Source organism: Heterocephalus glaber, unplaced genomic scaffold, assembly GCF_053883595.1.
Source record: "Heterocephalus glaber isolate CG9 unplaced genomic scaffold, H.glaber_assembly_v1.0 deba00001067, whole genome shotgun sequence".
NCBI classification, from domain to species: domain Eukaryota; kingdom Metazoa; phylum Chordata; class Mammalia; order Rodentia; family Bathyergidae; genus Heterocephalus; species Heterocephalus glaber.
This window is the reverse complement of record NW_028258187.1, coordinates 4,382,045-4,396,106: the sequence shown is the minus strand read 5'-3', so window position 1 is coordinate 4,396,106 and position 14,062 is coordinate 4,382,045. Positions and strand designations below refer to the sequence as shown.

Below are 14,062 nucleotides of genomic sequence, written 5' to 3'. Positions count from 1 at the left end.
AAGAAAAGATGTCCTCTTTTAAAAGATGCTCCAAAGGATGTAGAAACATGTATCTTTAAAGCTGAAGTTACAGGAGTCAGAAGGAGCCACATGAACAGGAGTCTGGAACGCTTGGACTGAGGACACAGCTTCATTTTTCTCCTAGAGAAAACCATTTCCTGGACTAGGCACATAGAGTCCTAGTTACTTGCTCCTTGTTGGATCTCAAAGGCCTCAAGGTGATGCACGTGAAAGGTTGTTACTAGTAATTTCATCTGTCCTGAGAGGAGACAGAGAATGCTGAGCACTCATAGGTATCCAAATTCTGAGTCCTCCTTTCGCACAAAGGAGGGTTATATCTACTTAGCTGTGTTCAAAGCTGTTCTACAAAGGAGAATTCATGTTTCAAATTTATACTCATTCCATACTGTTAGCACTTTAAACATGTTTGGTTTAGGACAAAACACATAATGGTTAGTTATAAGTTACTGCTATTAGACATCTTTGGAAAGGCTTGAATTTCAACCATAAATTATAGAATTTGGATAAAGGGAAAAGGTTTGGGGAAACGAAATGCTTGCAAATTTTTTCCATCAGAGCATAGAAGTGTTAGCTGAATGTTACTCCATTCAGCCTCTTCATTTCTGAATGTGAGAAACGTGAAACCCTTCTCTTTTTTACAGCTAAAGCAACTTAACCAAGGTCACATTGTGTAATCTAGTGCAATGATTTTTTGGATGCAAGTAACAGAAAATCTGATTGATTGCAAATTGTTCTACACAACAATCCCATTTATCTTACTAACAGAAAGGACAGATACACGGTGAGTGTATTAGTTTTCTGGGGCTGCCAGAAGAAAAGACCACAAACTGTGTGTCTTAAACAACAAAAATTTATTTGCTTGAAGTTCTGGAAGCTGGAAGTTCCAGGTCAAGGCCCAGCAGGGACTCTCTCCTTCGGCTCGCGGACTGCTGCCTTCCCCCTTCGTCCTGAGGTGGGTTTTCTCTATGCGCACACATCCCTAGTATCTCTTCCTCTTCCATGGGGACACAGGTCCTACTGGTCTGGGGCCTCACTCCTCACCTCATTCGACTTAATCATCTCTTTAAGGGATCCATACCTGAATTTAATCACATCGGGAGGGTAGTGGTTAGGGTTCTCTAAGGAATGAGTCAGTATTTCACAGTATATATATAAATTATGCAAGGGTACTCACCAGACAGACTTATGGGGTAAGAGACAGGACAGTCTGCAGGACGGAGAGCTGGAGGGTGCAGCAGCTGCTCAATGCAGGACGCTGTGGAACAAGAGGGAGCAAAGGCACAGTGCTGGCACGAACGAGACCGAAGGCTTGAAAGTTCCTTGGTGTCACAGGTGTGAGTCCGCACTGAAAGGCTGAAGAAGCTGGAGCCTGACATCCACACTGATGGCAGCAGGAAAATAAGCACCTGGTTAAGTAGAATGGAGCTGCATAAATGTAGGCCAGCTTCCTCCTTCTTCCCTTTTCCATTCCTCTGGGCAAAAGCAAATTGGCAGGTGCCATCCACAACTGCAGGGAGCCTCTCCCCTCTGTTCACTGGCCTGCATGCTAAGCATCTCAGGAAACACAAGTACACTCAGAAGTGTGCTTTACCAGTCTTCTAGGTGTCTCTTAAAGCAGTCAAGTGGGTATTCGAGTCTGGCACAGGAGTTAGAGTTTCAACACATGAATTGGGGGGAACACAATTCATTCAACAACAGTGAGCTATCACCTTCCCTGCACGAGTGCTCAGGAGCGGCATTAGGGCTCCTCAGTGCTGGATTCAAGATGGCTGTGGTCATTCCAAGCCCCATGCTGAGATACAAATTCTTCAGGGGAAGAACAAAGACCGTTCTCCTTTGCAACGCTCTCCTTGCAGTGAGAAAATTGTCCCCTGACTTTCCCTCATGGGGCTGCTGTTCTCCATTGAACGGTTACCTTTCGGCCACTCAGACTCTGCCCTGAGTCTTGGCATTGGGGGGCAGCTTCTGGCAAGGAGATGGTTGCGAGGGGAGGAGCTGAAACAGGACAAGTGGGGTCCACTAAGGTGAAAACGGGAATAGATGATGGGCAGGCACGTGGCAGTGCCCGCCATTCATAATGAGGCGAACCCAAACGGGATGGAAAGTAGATTTCCTCGGATTCTACCGACATTCAGTGCCTCCCAAATTACCCTTCTTAACAGTGTGAAAATGGTGCCCATCTCTTTTGGCAATCCCCTCACTTCCATCTGATAAAATCAAGACAGTCTGTTGAGTTTCGCTAATTAGGTAATTAAGAAATGCAGCTCTTTTGAGGCATTCTGGTAACAATCACTACATAAAGTTGAAGTGTTACTGAAAACTTCTAAAACTTCCATAAATCATATCTTAGAGGTGTTGGATTTTTTAAAATACTAGTTTTAATTTCCATTTTTATCCTTTATATTTCCCACAAGCTGCTGTGATGTTTTTCATACTGTTTTCCACATTTCCTTATTTCAGTTAATAAAGCCTTGTTTAAAATGATTCACTTTATTAAATACAGCTTTAATAGTTTTTGATTGCATAAGTGCATCATCTTCACTGCTAAGACCTTTAAAAATGTTCTTCATATGTCTGAAACCAGGATGGCATTTTTATTTTGACTTTATTATTTTAAAATGTTAATTGGTATATAAAGGGATGGTGTTTTTAATTGGCAAGGTACATTCAGTGATTCTTTTCTTCTCTGAAAGTTACCTATGCAGTTATGTATCATGCAATCACTAGCATGCAGGAATGAAGAGATGTATGCTCATTAAGGAAAGCATGGTAGAAACTTCATGTTTCCATTTTCCCATATTTGTGTGTATGTTTTGGGTGCATTTTTTTAAAAAATTGGTATAAAATAAGTTTAATTTTTATTTCACAACATAACACAAGCACTACCCATATTATTGAGTGTTCTTCAGAATATTTTAATATTTCTACAGTATTCCATCTATGTTTCTATAACATTCTATCTATTATTCCATCTATTATGAATAATGCAGTTGATTTACTAAGTACTTATTTTTAAATATCTACATTGTTTTCATCATTTGAAATCACAAACAGAAATTATAAGCACCACTGTTTTAGACTAGAATTATAAGCACCTCTGGATAAAATCTTTTTTATGTTTTATCTTGGTTTTTTAGGATAGATTTCAAGAAATCAAATTATTACATCTCATAGGACGGTCACCAGAAAAAAATTCTTTTTTTTTTTTTTTCAGAAAAAAATTCTTAACACAACACCAGCCAATACTCCAAAAGTACAATATCAGGTTTCACTATTCATTCATATATTTGGACTTCTATGACAGTAAAAGTGAAAAAAATTTTAAATTATACTTAGCTGAATAATGACCCTGGAGTAAACTGTACATGTTCCAGTCCCGGGAACTTGTGAGTCTTATTTGATATAACATAAAGGCCTGTAGACATGTCTAAGTCAAAGGGCCTGGGAGGGGGAGATGGTCCAGCATTATCCAGGTGGATCCCGAGTGGAATCACAGCAGTTCCTGCAGGAGGAGGCGGAGGAGAACAGAGGACAGAGGAGGGCAAGACAGGGACGCGGAGAGGGAAGGTCCTAAGCCGAGGGATGCACATGGCAAGGAGATGGATTGTCCCCCACTGAGGCCAGAAAACACAGCCTTGCTCACATCTTGACTTTCCCACTGAAAGCGATTCTGGGCATCTAGCTTCCAGAGGTGTAAAAGAATCAATCTGTGTTGTTTTAAACCACCACATTTGTATTGATTTGTTACTGCAGCAAAAAGAAGTAAATACACAAACAAAAACAAAATTAAAATATTCAGGGACTTGTCAGTGAAACCATGTATTTTCCACATATTTGGTCCATATTTCTATTTCTTGAGGTATTTCCTTAATCACGTGTATAAATTTGTATCAGATATATCAAGGCATAATTGATTTATATAATAAATTGCACATACTTCAGTATGCCATGTTAAGTTTTCACATATGTATGCTCTGTGAAACTAGTACTCTGATCTAGATAATAATTTTGTTCATCACTCAAAAAGTTTCCATGTGCCTTTTGATAACCCTACTCCTTCATGACCTTCTTAAATCCTTTTTCCCCATTAGCAAACACTGATTTTATTTCTGTTGCTATAGATTAGTTTACATTTTCTTAGAGTTTAATATAACCAGATTCATGGAGTATATACCTTTGAAGGGGTCTGACAGATGTATATGGAGATTCATTCCTGTTGTTTTGTAGATCAATAAATAGTTCATGCCTCTTCATTGCTTAGTTCACCATTGTATGGGGGTCCCACAGTTTGCTTATCCATTTGGCTGCTGGTAGATATTTGAGTTGCTTAGTGTTATGGTTTAGATCCAAAATGTTCCTCAAAATTCTCTCCTTTGGAGATGGGGTCTGATTAGAAGGGGTGGTTCACTGGAGGTGTAATACTGAAGGGCATATTCTCATTCCCAGCTCCTTTCTCCTTAATTCAGCTTCCTGGGTGCCATGCTGTGAATAGCTTTCCTCTGCCATGCCATTCTGCCATGCCATTTCTGCTTTGAAGATGCCAAACCATGGACTGAACCCACTGAAACTGTGAGCCAAAAATAATTCTTTTTTTCTTTAAGTTCTGTGAATTGATAGACAAGAAGGTGACTAATATACTTAGCATTATAAACAAAGCTGCTATGAATATTCATTTACTATTTTTAGAAATTGTCAACTTGTTTGCCAAGTGATTGGCCATTTAACATCCTCACTAGCAGTGTATGAGTTCCAGGTTCTTCACAGTACTTGGAATGACTGGTCTTAATTTTAGCCATTCTAAATGGTGTAAAGTCACATCTATTTTTCACTTTACATTTTCCTAGTGACTAATGATATTGAACAATTTTTCAGGTCTTTATTTGTCAGCAGTGCATTTCCTTTGATGAAGTATCTTTTAATATTAAGTTCTGAGTGTTCTTTGTATATCCTAGATGTAATCTTTTATCAGACATATTTGTAACTTTTTCCCACCCTAAGCTTGTCCTTTCATTCTCTAAACACTGTATTTCAAAGAGCAGATCTTAAATTTTGATGAGGTCCAAATTTTAAACTTGTTCTTTCATGAATCATGTGTTTGGTATTGTACCTAAGAAATCTTTGTCTAACCAAGGGCACAATGATTTACTTTAGTGTTTCTTACAGCTTTATAGTTGCATGTTTATGTTTAGGCATATTGCATTTTGAGCCAAGTTTTACACATGTGAGGTATAGATTGAAGCATAGTTTTTAACAATGTAGATATCCAGTTGCTCCAGTAACATTTGTTGTAATTACTATCCTTTCTCCACTGAATTGATGCTGTACCTTTGTCAGTCATCAGTTTTCTATTTGTTTGTCTTTATTTCATGACTTTCTACTCCATTCAGATGTTCTATTTGTCTATCTTGACATGACACTGCATTATTTCGATTACAGTAGGCTTGTAACAAATCTTGAAATCAGGTAGACTTAGTCCTGCAACTTGGTTCTTTTTCGAAGTTCTTTTTCTGTTTGAGATCCATGTGAATTTTAGAATCAACTCACTTTCTACAGAAAAGTGCTGAGGACAACTGCGGAGGGCAAGTGTCCTTTGGAAAGCACTCTGTAGGAAACTGTATGAGAAGGTTGCTGGGGAAGCTGCTGACTGCTACATCTGACCGCTGTGTACTGCAGGAGTCAGATGCTGGAGGAGTCATCTGAGCTATACGGGTCTGGTGCTGGAAAATCCATGTCCACTTCAAGAGTCTCAGGTTGGGAAGCCTCTATTAGAGTCTGGAGAGATGGGCACTGAAACTCAGAGGAAGGTCTTTTCTTCTTACAGTGTCCTCTACTGATAAAAGTTTAACATTTGGCTGATAGGTAAAGAAAAATATTAAAAGAACCCAGCTACATTTTCACAGAGCAGCCAAAAATAGTGAATTTGGAGTGGAGAGGCAATAAGCTGATAACTAGCACAGGCTTTTTAAATAAAACTATCACGTGTGCACATAGGTGACTTCAGTTATTTCCATAACATGGGGGAAATTCTGTTATAATCTTATCAATTATTTTGGATCACTGTAAGGGCAAAGATTTGTTTCCTAATTTACAAATCCCAAAGTTTACGAGAAGTTTCCATTGTCTATTCTTATTATATGCTTTTAAGTACAGTGATACCTAAGTTGTCAAACTCAGTTCATTCCAAATTCATGTTTGAGCACCAAAAAGTTTGAAAATGGAACACATTTTTCCCATAAGAAACAATGATAAAACCAAATAATTGGTTCCGAGGCCCAAAAATTACACTTATAAATTCATTTTTCTGGGACCTTAACAAATTTCACAATGATTTATTTAACTCTATTGTGGTACTCACAGTTTTCCTCTTAACTTTCCTGCTAGGATCACTAAATTTCTTTGGAGCCATGTTTACAATATTTTATGCAAATAAAGCACAAAAATAAAAAACACAAAGATGAACATTTTAACACATTAACACAAGCACTATATGTTGTCTGGGCAACAGTGGTGCTTAAGACTGCAGTGTCACCCCTCTGTGTCCATGGTGGGAAACAATGCATGACTCACTCTCAGCCCCATCCAGGTGTTTTCAAACCGAATTCTTGGTTCAACTATCAAGGAAAGTTACAAACACGGAGCAAATATTTTTTTAGCTTTGTTGTTCAAGTAGTGGAAAGTTTGAGCTTGGAGCCATTCGACAAGGGAGGTATCACTGTACTATAGAATAACAACTTGAGTAGGCCTTATAACTCAGTGGTTGAGCAAACTCTGGAGCAGAGGACTTAAGATTGAGTGTGCTTCTGCCATTTATTGGCTAACGCACTGGCTCACTATGAAAATTAAATAACACAAGTATCTCTCTCCCTTAACAGAAGTAATCCATTTCTGAAAATCAGATGTCTGGGAATAAAATTCTAGGTCTATGTTATATTAATTTGAAGAACAATTTGAATGTGTAACACATTACATCTCTCTCTCTCTTTCTCCTCTCAGTCTCTGTGGCAATTTCTTAAGCTGCAATTGAATACATCACAATTCTTATATATGAACTATTAGGATGTGAAATGACCAAAATATCACTTCCTGATCACCAAACACTATTCACAAATTGACACAGGAACACCATGTTTCATAGGTAGGAACATCTTTTCCATTGTACCACTGAAATGTTTTCTCTCCTTCTTTACTTCCTTCTCTATAATTTTCTTCGATGCTTTGTCAAGTTGGTTTCCTTATGTAACACTAGGCAAACACAAGACAGCAGGAAACAGGTTCAGGACCAGCACACTGAAAGCACCACACTGGGCAGAATGGTGAGAGCCTCTGGATATCTGCCTTCTCCTAGGGCCACCACCAGACGCTCCTCTTTGGTTGACCATTATTGCACTTTTCCATTTGATCTTTCACCAACTGTATCTAGAACGTCATTTTATCTGCATGCTTTTCATTTTAATATGTATTTGTAGGATGTAAATATATACTTATATCTTATACAAACATCAAGCAATATGCAGTCTGTCCAAATTAAGATTCTTTTTTCTCCCCTTTCTTTCTAAGGAATTTTAAGTGTTAAAAACGAAGCATCACTTTATTAAATTCAGGGAAAGCCATTTGAACATGCTTGGCCTACAAGCTTGCCTTTGCTTGTCTGATTCACTAACCACGTCAACAGCTGCACTGTCTTTCACTTACTCATTCCAAAATATTTTTCGAGCTTCTTCTACAGATCAAGTCCCATGGCTACCCTTGGGGTACAATATGAAATGGGATATGGTCCTTTGTCTTCAGGAAGCCAACATATTAGGGGAAACAGAGTCCCTGAAACCCCACGTCTCAGCTAGGCGCCGCCGGAAGCGCCGTTGCCCCGAGAGCATTTGCTGCTCCCCCGCTGTGCTCTGCACCGGCGCCCGTAGGAAACAAACGACGAGAGAGGAAAGCGGCCGGTCTGGGGCGGCCAGACACGGCTAGCCCGAGATGGCTGAGACTGTCCGTTTAAAATGATTTTTACCTTGGAACCGACTTCACGCCACGACCCTTGGGAATTCAGACGTCTCTTCGGCCTTCACATACTGAAAATTGCTCAGCGGAACCTTGTATCTCCGGAACTCGATGCGGAAGCTCCTTTCGTTGCTAGCCGTACAAGTCTTGATGAACACTTCCGGCCAGGCAAGATGGCTGCGGCCATGCAAGACTCACGTGTACGTGCGGGGAAAAACCTGAAGAAGTCCCTGAAAAAGAGGAAGATAGAAATGGTATCCAGGGCTGTGGCCTCGGAGCTGGACGATGAAGTCAGAGAGGCTTCGGACAGCGGAGGTAACGTACCAGGGCTGTGCTCTGGGACGAGCTCGGGAGTGGGGCTGCGCGCGTTTGCTCCCGGGGTCTCGGCGCGGCCGGGAAGGCGTTCAGAGAGAGGCGGCTGTCATCTGAGCCTGAGTTTCCGGGCCTTACTCAGTACCTGTGTAGGGTTGCCGTCATTCGTGAGGGCTTGAGAGACACTGTTACCGAGAAATTCGTAAAGGGTAAAAGGAAGGAGGGTTTTCTCCCCTTTGGGTTTACAGGAGTAGAATAGGTCTCGGGGAGCGAGAAGCAGAAGGCCAAAAGAGGTGAGGGGGAAGGGTGGCACTGTGTACCTTGAAAGCTGGATGAATAAGTGGCATTTGACAACAGTCTTTCCTAGAGACCCTTCATAATAAGTTGTTACATTTGGAGACCTTCAGCCGTGATGTACGTGCTGCTTCTTACCTGCTTTCTTACCATCGGTTTTTTAGGTTACAAGGAATGATAGCCAATCCCTGACTTCCCGCCGACCAGTCGCTTCCCTCTGTGCTAGCCGCTTCTCACAAAACTGACAGAGCTAACCCCTCTTTCTGGCTCTGTCCCAGCCCCGGTACTGGAAATTGAAACTAAGGCCTTCCCAACTGAGCTACATCCCCAGCCCTTTATCCCAGGCGGGAACTACTGTATTGTTACTTTCCAGTCCTTGTTATAAATATTGAGTAAGTTCTAAGGTTCACTTGCCATTATGGATCAATTACATCATGAGTCAAGAAGGCTTCCAGTTTATGGAAACCTGTTTCTCCAGTTCAGTTCAGTGAACATTGGTGTCTTTTTGTTACAGTAACTTCTAAGTATTGTGGACACAAAGGATGAATAAATTCCTCCTTTACAATTACAGTTTCAGGGAGGACAGATTGGACCATACTACAATATCCTGAGTATTGTTAAAAGGTAGTTGTTGTTTGGCATGGTGACACCTGCCTGTAATGCCAGCATTCTGGGAGGCAGAGGTAGGAGAATGACAAGTTCAAGTGTAGCCTGGACAAATTAGTGAGACCCTGTCTTAAAATAAAAAATGAAAAGGGCCAGGGATTTAGCTCAGGGGCACAGCACCCACCTTGCAAGTGTAAGGTCCTGAGTTTGATCCCCAGTACCAAAAATATAAAAAAGAAAAGAAAAACAAGGCTTGCTTTGTAGATCATTGTGAAGACCTTGGATTCAATATCCAGTACTAGAAAACAAAATGAAACAACAAGAAAAGTAGTTGTCAAGATCTTGGTCCAGTTTAGAAATAGTAGGTATAGAGCAGAAATCTGTATTGTATGGAACCCAGCCTGAGCATCACTTTCTTCTCTTATACATGCCACTCATAGTTTAACATGTCTTTCTAAATGTTGTTTCACTGTGTCTTGTTTAATCTTTATTTTCACACCATTTTTCTTGGCACATTTTGGTATTTCGATAAATTTTCTTCTGAATAAATGAGTAATGTAGCATTTCATCCAGGCTTTAAAGGACGAATAGTTTTCTAGACCTGCGGGTGCAGAGGACAATTTTCTCAGACTTAAAGAAAAGCACATACAGTGGACTGCAGTCTCTTAAAGTTCAGTGTCATGTCCTGGACACAGTGAATCATGTGCTGTGGCACTAGCTCTTCAGAGACGTGACTAGAAGTGAATTTGAAGTAGAGATTAAAGCCAGGTTATAAAGGGTCTTGTATGTCATGTGCAGGAGATCAGGTTCTCTATGAGCATCAGGGAGCTATTAACTTGTAAGCAAGAGAGAGAGACATTTGTAAATACTGTTGCTAGCTGTGTAGTCAACACCACAGAGGGCCTGAACAGCTAGGCTGTTGCAAAAGCCCATGTTAGAGACTGTACTAGACAGAATAATGAAGATAGAGAAAAGAGCCCCACTTGGAATATTGTTCAAGAAAGCATTCAATTTTGTGAACCACCAATTTCACACAGCACCGTAAATTTTGATCATACTGTACAGTTAAACAAATTAGATAATATGTTTTTGAGCTTGACTTTGTATTAGGTACTGTTCTAAGTTCTTTATATATTATTTCAATTAACTCTGACAACCCTGTGAGATAGATAACTAATAATTGCATCACCTATAAAATGAGGTTATGATATTGTGTACCTTAGGGTCTTTGTGAAGATTAAACAAGCTCACCTGTGTAAATCATTTACTGTTTGGCACACGGCATTCACTCATGAGTATTAGGATTAATGATGATTTCCATACTGAGCCTACAGAACTTTTCGTGCTGTCTCTCTTCCAGCCGTCGCTAAGTGTGGGCTTTCCTGTAAGTGGGAGCTCTCCAGAAAAGCAGTTTGAATTTCCTCTGGGAAGCCTGTGAGGAAGCCAGTGCATTTCTGTTTCAGAAGAGAGAACACACTTGGGAACATGTTTGCATTATGCTGAGATACCTCAGGTTATACCGAGACACCCCTGCTGATGAGTGCAGATGTTATCTGTTGTTCCTCCCTTCCTCCTCCATGATCCAGCCATCTGATCAGACCTTTGTGCAAAAAGTCAGGATTAGTGAAAATGATTTTGGCATCTACTGACTTTCTTTGCCTAGGTGTTCCATAGACACCTGAAACGCAGCATTTATAAAACTGGATTCATGACTTCCCTTCCCCAAGCTCCTGTCTGAGAATGGTACCCTGCAGCCCTGCCCGGGCTGGAAACACGGGTGTCCTCCCTGGCACTCCCTTTGCTTCCACCTCTGCCGGTTTAATTCACCCATTTCTTCTCTTGCCGCCACCTTAGTTCTTGGCTGCCTCTTTTGCTTTTGTTAATACTAACAGGTCTCGTCTGCTCTCTGCAATGTGTTGCCTGGCCATTGCTTCTTAGACTATCAAGGAAGAAGGCTTTTTACAAAAATTTCTAGTTTGTCATGAACAGATGTTTTTAAAAATCAACAAAAGAAGATGACCAAGGAGCATGACCGCATGCTTGGATACCATAGTCATATCAAATTGCTACAGCAGTTTCCAAATGCCTTCTCAGTCTGTGAATTTATGCAGGTATTCCTTGTTTAAGGAATGTTCGGACTTACGACTGAGGTGCCCTACAACCCGTTTTTTTCTCTTTTTTTTATAGTTCTGTATGTCTTGCTGCTAAGAGCTTCATGGTCTTTTTTTTTGTACAGTACACCTTGTTTATACAGTACTGTAATTTTTACTGATGGTACTGTACAGTACTATAGTTTTATGGTCTGTTATACATTAAAGTACTGCATGAAGAGTTATACAAATAAAAGCAAAGTCATCAAGTTGGAATTTCCTTTCACCATTTCTTTGTTCTGAATATTGTAATGCACACACTATCTACAATTCCTCATTTAGCAACTAACTCAATGAACAACTTAGTTGCAGGAACGAGACTTGGTTGTTAAACAAGGAGTATTAGTAGTTGATTTGCACTATTGTAATGATCTGTAAATCATAGCAAACACTGAATTAGTAAATACTGAACATTGCTTTTAGGAAAATAAGAGGTTAGGGTCAAATGAGTCTGGCAAGAACATTTTTGACAACTCATTACATAATCATATTTGATGTGTATTTCTGTTTAACACCAATATATGTTGTTGATTCATTGACATTGAACTCGAGGCTAACAATATAAGTTGTGTGTGAACAAAGCTTATCCAACACAAGTATTTTCTTTGCAAGTCACCCCTAACCTTTTGCTTAGGGATACTAGACAGCGCTTTAGCAGTACACTGACAGCCATGTAAAATAGCAAAATCGCTACTAAAAGCACATGCATGTGAAAAACGTGGCAACATACAGCCTGGGAAGGACCCCTGTTCACAGTATGCGGGCTGAATCGAGCAATGTTACCCCAGCTGGGTGCATAGACTTCTGGGACTCCGGTGCGTCTGTGAGCGCCTGTGAAGCCCCGTGAGTATCATCAAGTTGGTGAGTTTGTGAATACAGAATCCAGGAGTAATGAAGATGCTGTTTCTCTCTCTGGGAACCAGGGACGGTTTGCACACCCAGCCCATGTGATGAGACCGCTACGGAGTCCTGTCATTCCTTAGGTTACCTGTGGTGCAGCCTTCCGAGCTCCTGGCTCCTCCTCCAGTGTGCTGCCTCCTAACCCTGCTCACACTGCGCTGCTGGCGAGCTCTACTTTCTTCCGTGTGTTCCGTACCCTCTAGGTTCCGATTTAGCTGTCTCCTCCACTTTTCCTTTCAGGATCTAGGGTATCTTTGTGATAGAGATAAAAGGGCCCTTTATATAATCAGTTCAATCATTTAAGTCTGTTGGTTAATGATGTACAGTCTTAGTTTAACTCAGAATTTGTTATGTAGTATAAAAAAATTGCCGTTTTCTGCTTGTGAAATCACGCGTCTCTGGAGAGGTGACCCATGGAAATAGATGTGTCCATGTGGCCTTGGGAAAACTGTTACTGAAAGCTTTTGGATGGTAGTACTGAAAAACTGTAAAGGCTGAGGCCCGGTGAGGAATGGGTGAGCAAATTAGGGCAATTTATTAAGGAGTCCTGGCTCATTTTGTTAGGAAGCTGAACCAGAGACATGTTTGAATTTTTAATGATTATAAAATTGGTTGGGCATGCCTTGCATTGATATTTGAAGCAACTGTAGCAGGATGGTACTTATGTTTCACGGAACGCATAGGTATAGCTCATGTGTTTTGAACTTTATTTTTCATCCCTGGTTTTAATTTCTTGCTGCATTGTATGAGAGAGGTGGAAAATTGTGCTTTTATGAGTGGAGAACGCTTAACATTGTGTGTTGCAGAAGTTTCCTAAGTTCTGCCAGGACAGGGAACTCAGTTTGCTATGCCTCGGCTGCACCCCAGAATCCAACATAGAGCCTAATCGGGCACATGCCTGTGTATATATGCATAATTCAGTAACCATTTCCTTGTTGAGTACATTGGAAACATCTCTCCGTGTATTTTGTATACTCCTTTCTTATAAACTCGATTATCATGTGAGTGTGAGACTGACATGTATAATACAAACTTGGATGTTGGCAAAATCGCTGATTGAAGTTTGATAAATTGTAATATCCATTTGAAATCTGGTTGTAGTAAAATTGCTGGTGATCACAAATCAGGGACACAGGGAGGGTAAAGTGCTACAGCCTGCACCCTAAGTAACTTACCTATGTGAAGCAATATGAAGGGGCACATGCTTCGACCTGAGGAGCCATGAGTGGCTCAGATGTATCGAATGAATACCTTGTTGGAGGTCTAAGACAATGTACACATTGTCCTTAGATTTCTTAAAAAATAAAGGAATAGCATTGCTGGTCAGTGAATCATCTCCGGTGAAAAATACAAACAGTGGCTGATGATATCGAGTATTGTAAAGAGGAAGGAGAAAGAATGCAGTCTCCACCTCAAAGGTAACTTCATCCACTGAGATTTGATGACTTGCATGTGGGAGGGTTAGACACCATACTGCCCGGATTCTCAAGCTTGGTCTTGGGAGGGACAGTGTCTGTGGTCAGTAAATCAGCCCAGGTGAGAAGAGCTGAGGTCACCTTGGGGCACGATCTGAGTGAGCCTCCTCATAGCGTATGCCCAGGTGACTAAAGTAGTGAGGAAACGGGTAATTGCAGGTTTTTTGGACAGTTAAAAAGCCTGAGTTGTTCTGGGCATATGAAAAATGGTCGTCTCCTTCTAACGCAGGGCTTGATAACAATCCAGTTGAGAATGTCCTAGGAAATATCTCTTCATTTTTGATAAATTGCAAAGCTGTATTTAAG

General features: G+C 40.7%; 1 protein-coding gene and 1 long non-coding RNA gene across 3 annotated transcripts in view; one reads left to right on the top strand and one right to left on the bottom strand.

Annotated features, from left to right (window-relative positions):
* Window positions 1–853: 853 nt before the first annotated feature.
* LOC147828483 (uncharacterized) lies at window positions 854–8,192 on the bottom strand. 2 transcript variants are annotated; one of them, XR_015450761.1, is made up of 3 exons: window positions 8,030–8,192; window positions 1,196–1,427; window positions 854–1,099 (listed from the first exon to the last, which is right to left on the bottom strand). It is a non-coding gene; the product is annotated as an uncharacterized LOC147828483 (long non-coding RNA). The 2 variants fall into 2 exon arrangements; XR_015450760.1 differs by having other exon boundaries at window positions 1,196–4,624; window positions 8,030–8,121.
* Rrp15 (ribosomal RNA processing 15 homolog) overlaps window positions 8,158–14,062 on the top strand; it is a 41,272-nt gene continuing 35,367 nt past the window's right edge. Inside the window, exon 1 of the mRNA XM_004867390.4 lies at window positions 8,158–8,334. Coding sequence (XP_004867447.1) covers window positions 8,193–8,334 — 142 coding nt within the window. The 5' untranslated portion in view covers window positions 8,158–8,192. The remainder of the gene's footprint in view (window positions 8,335–14,062) is intronic.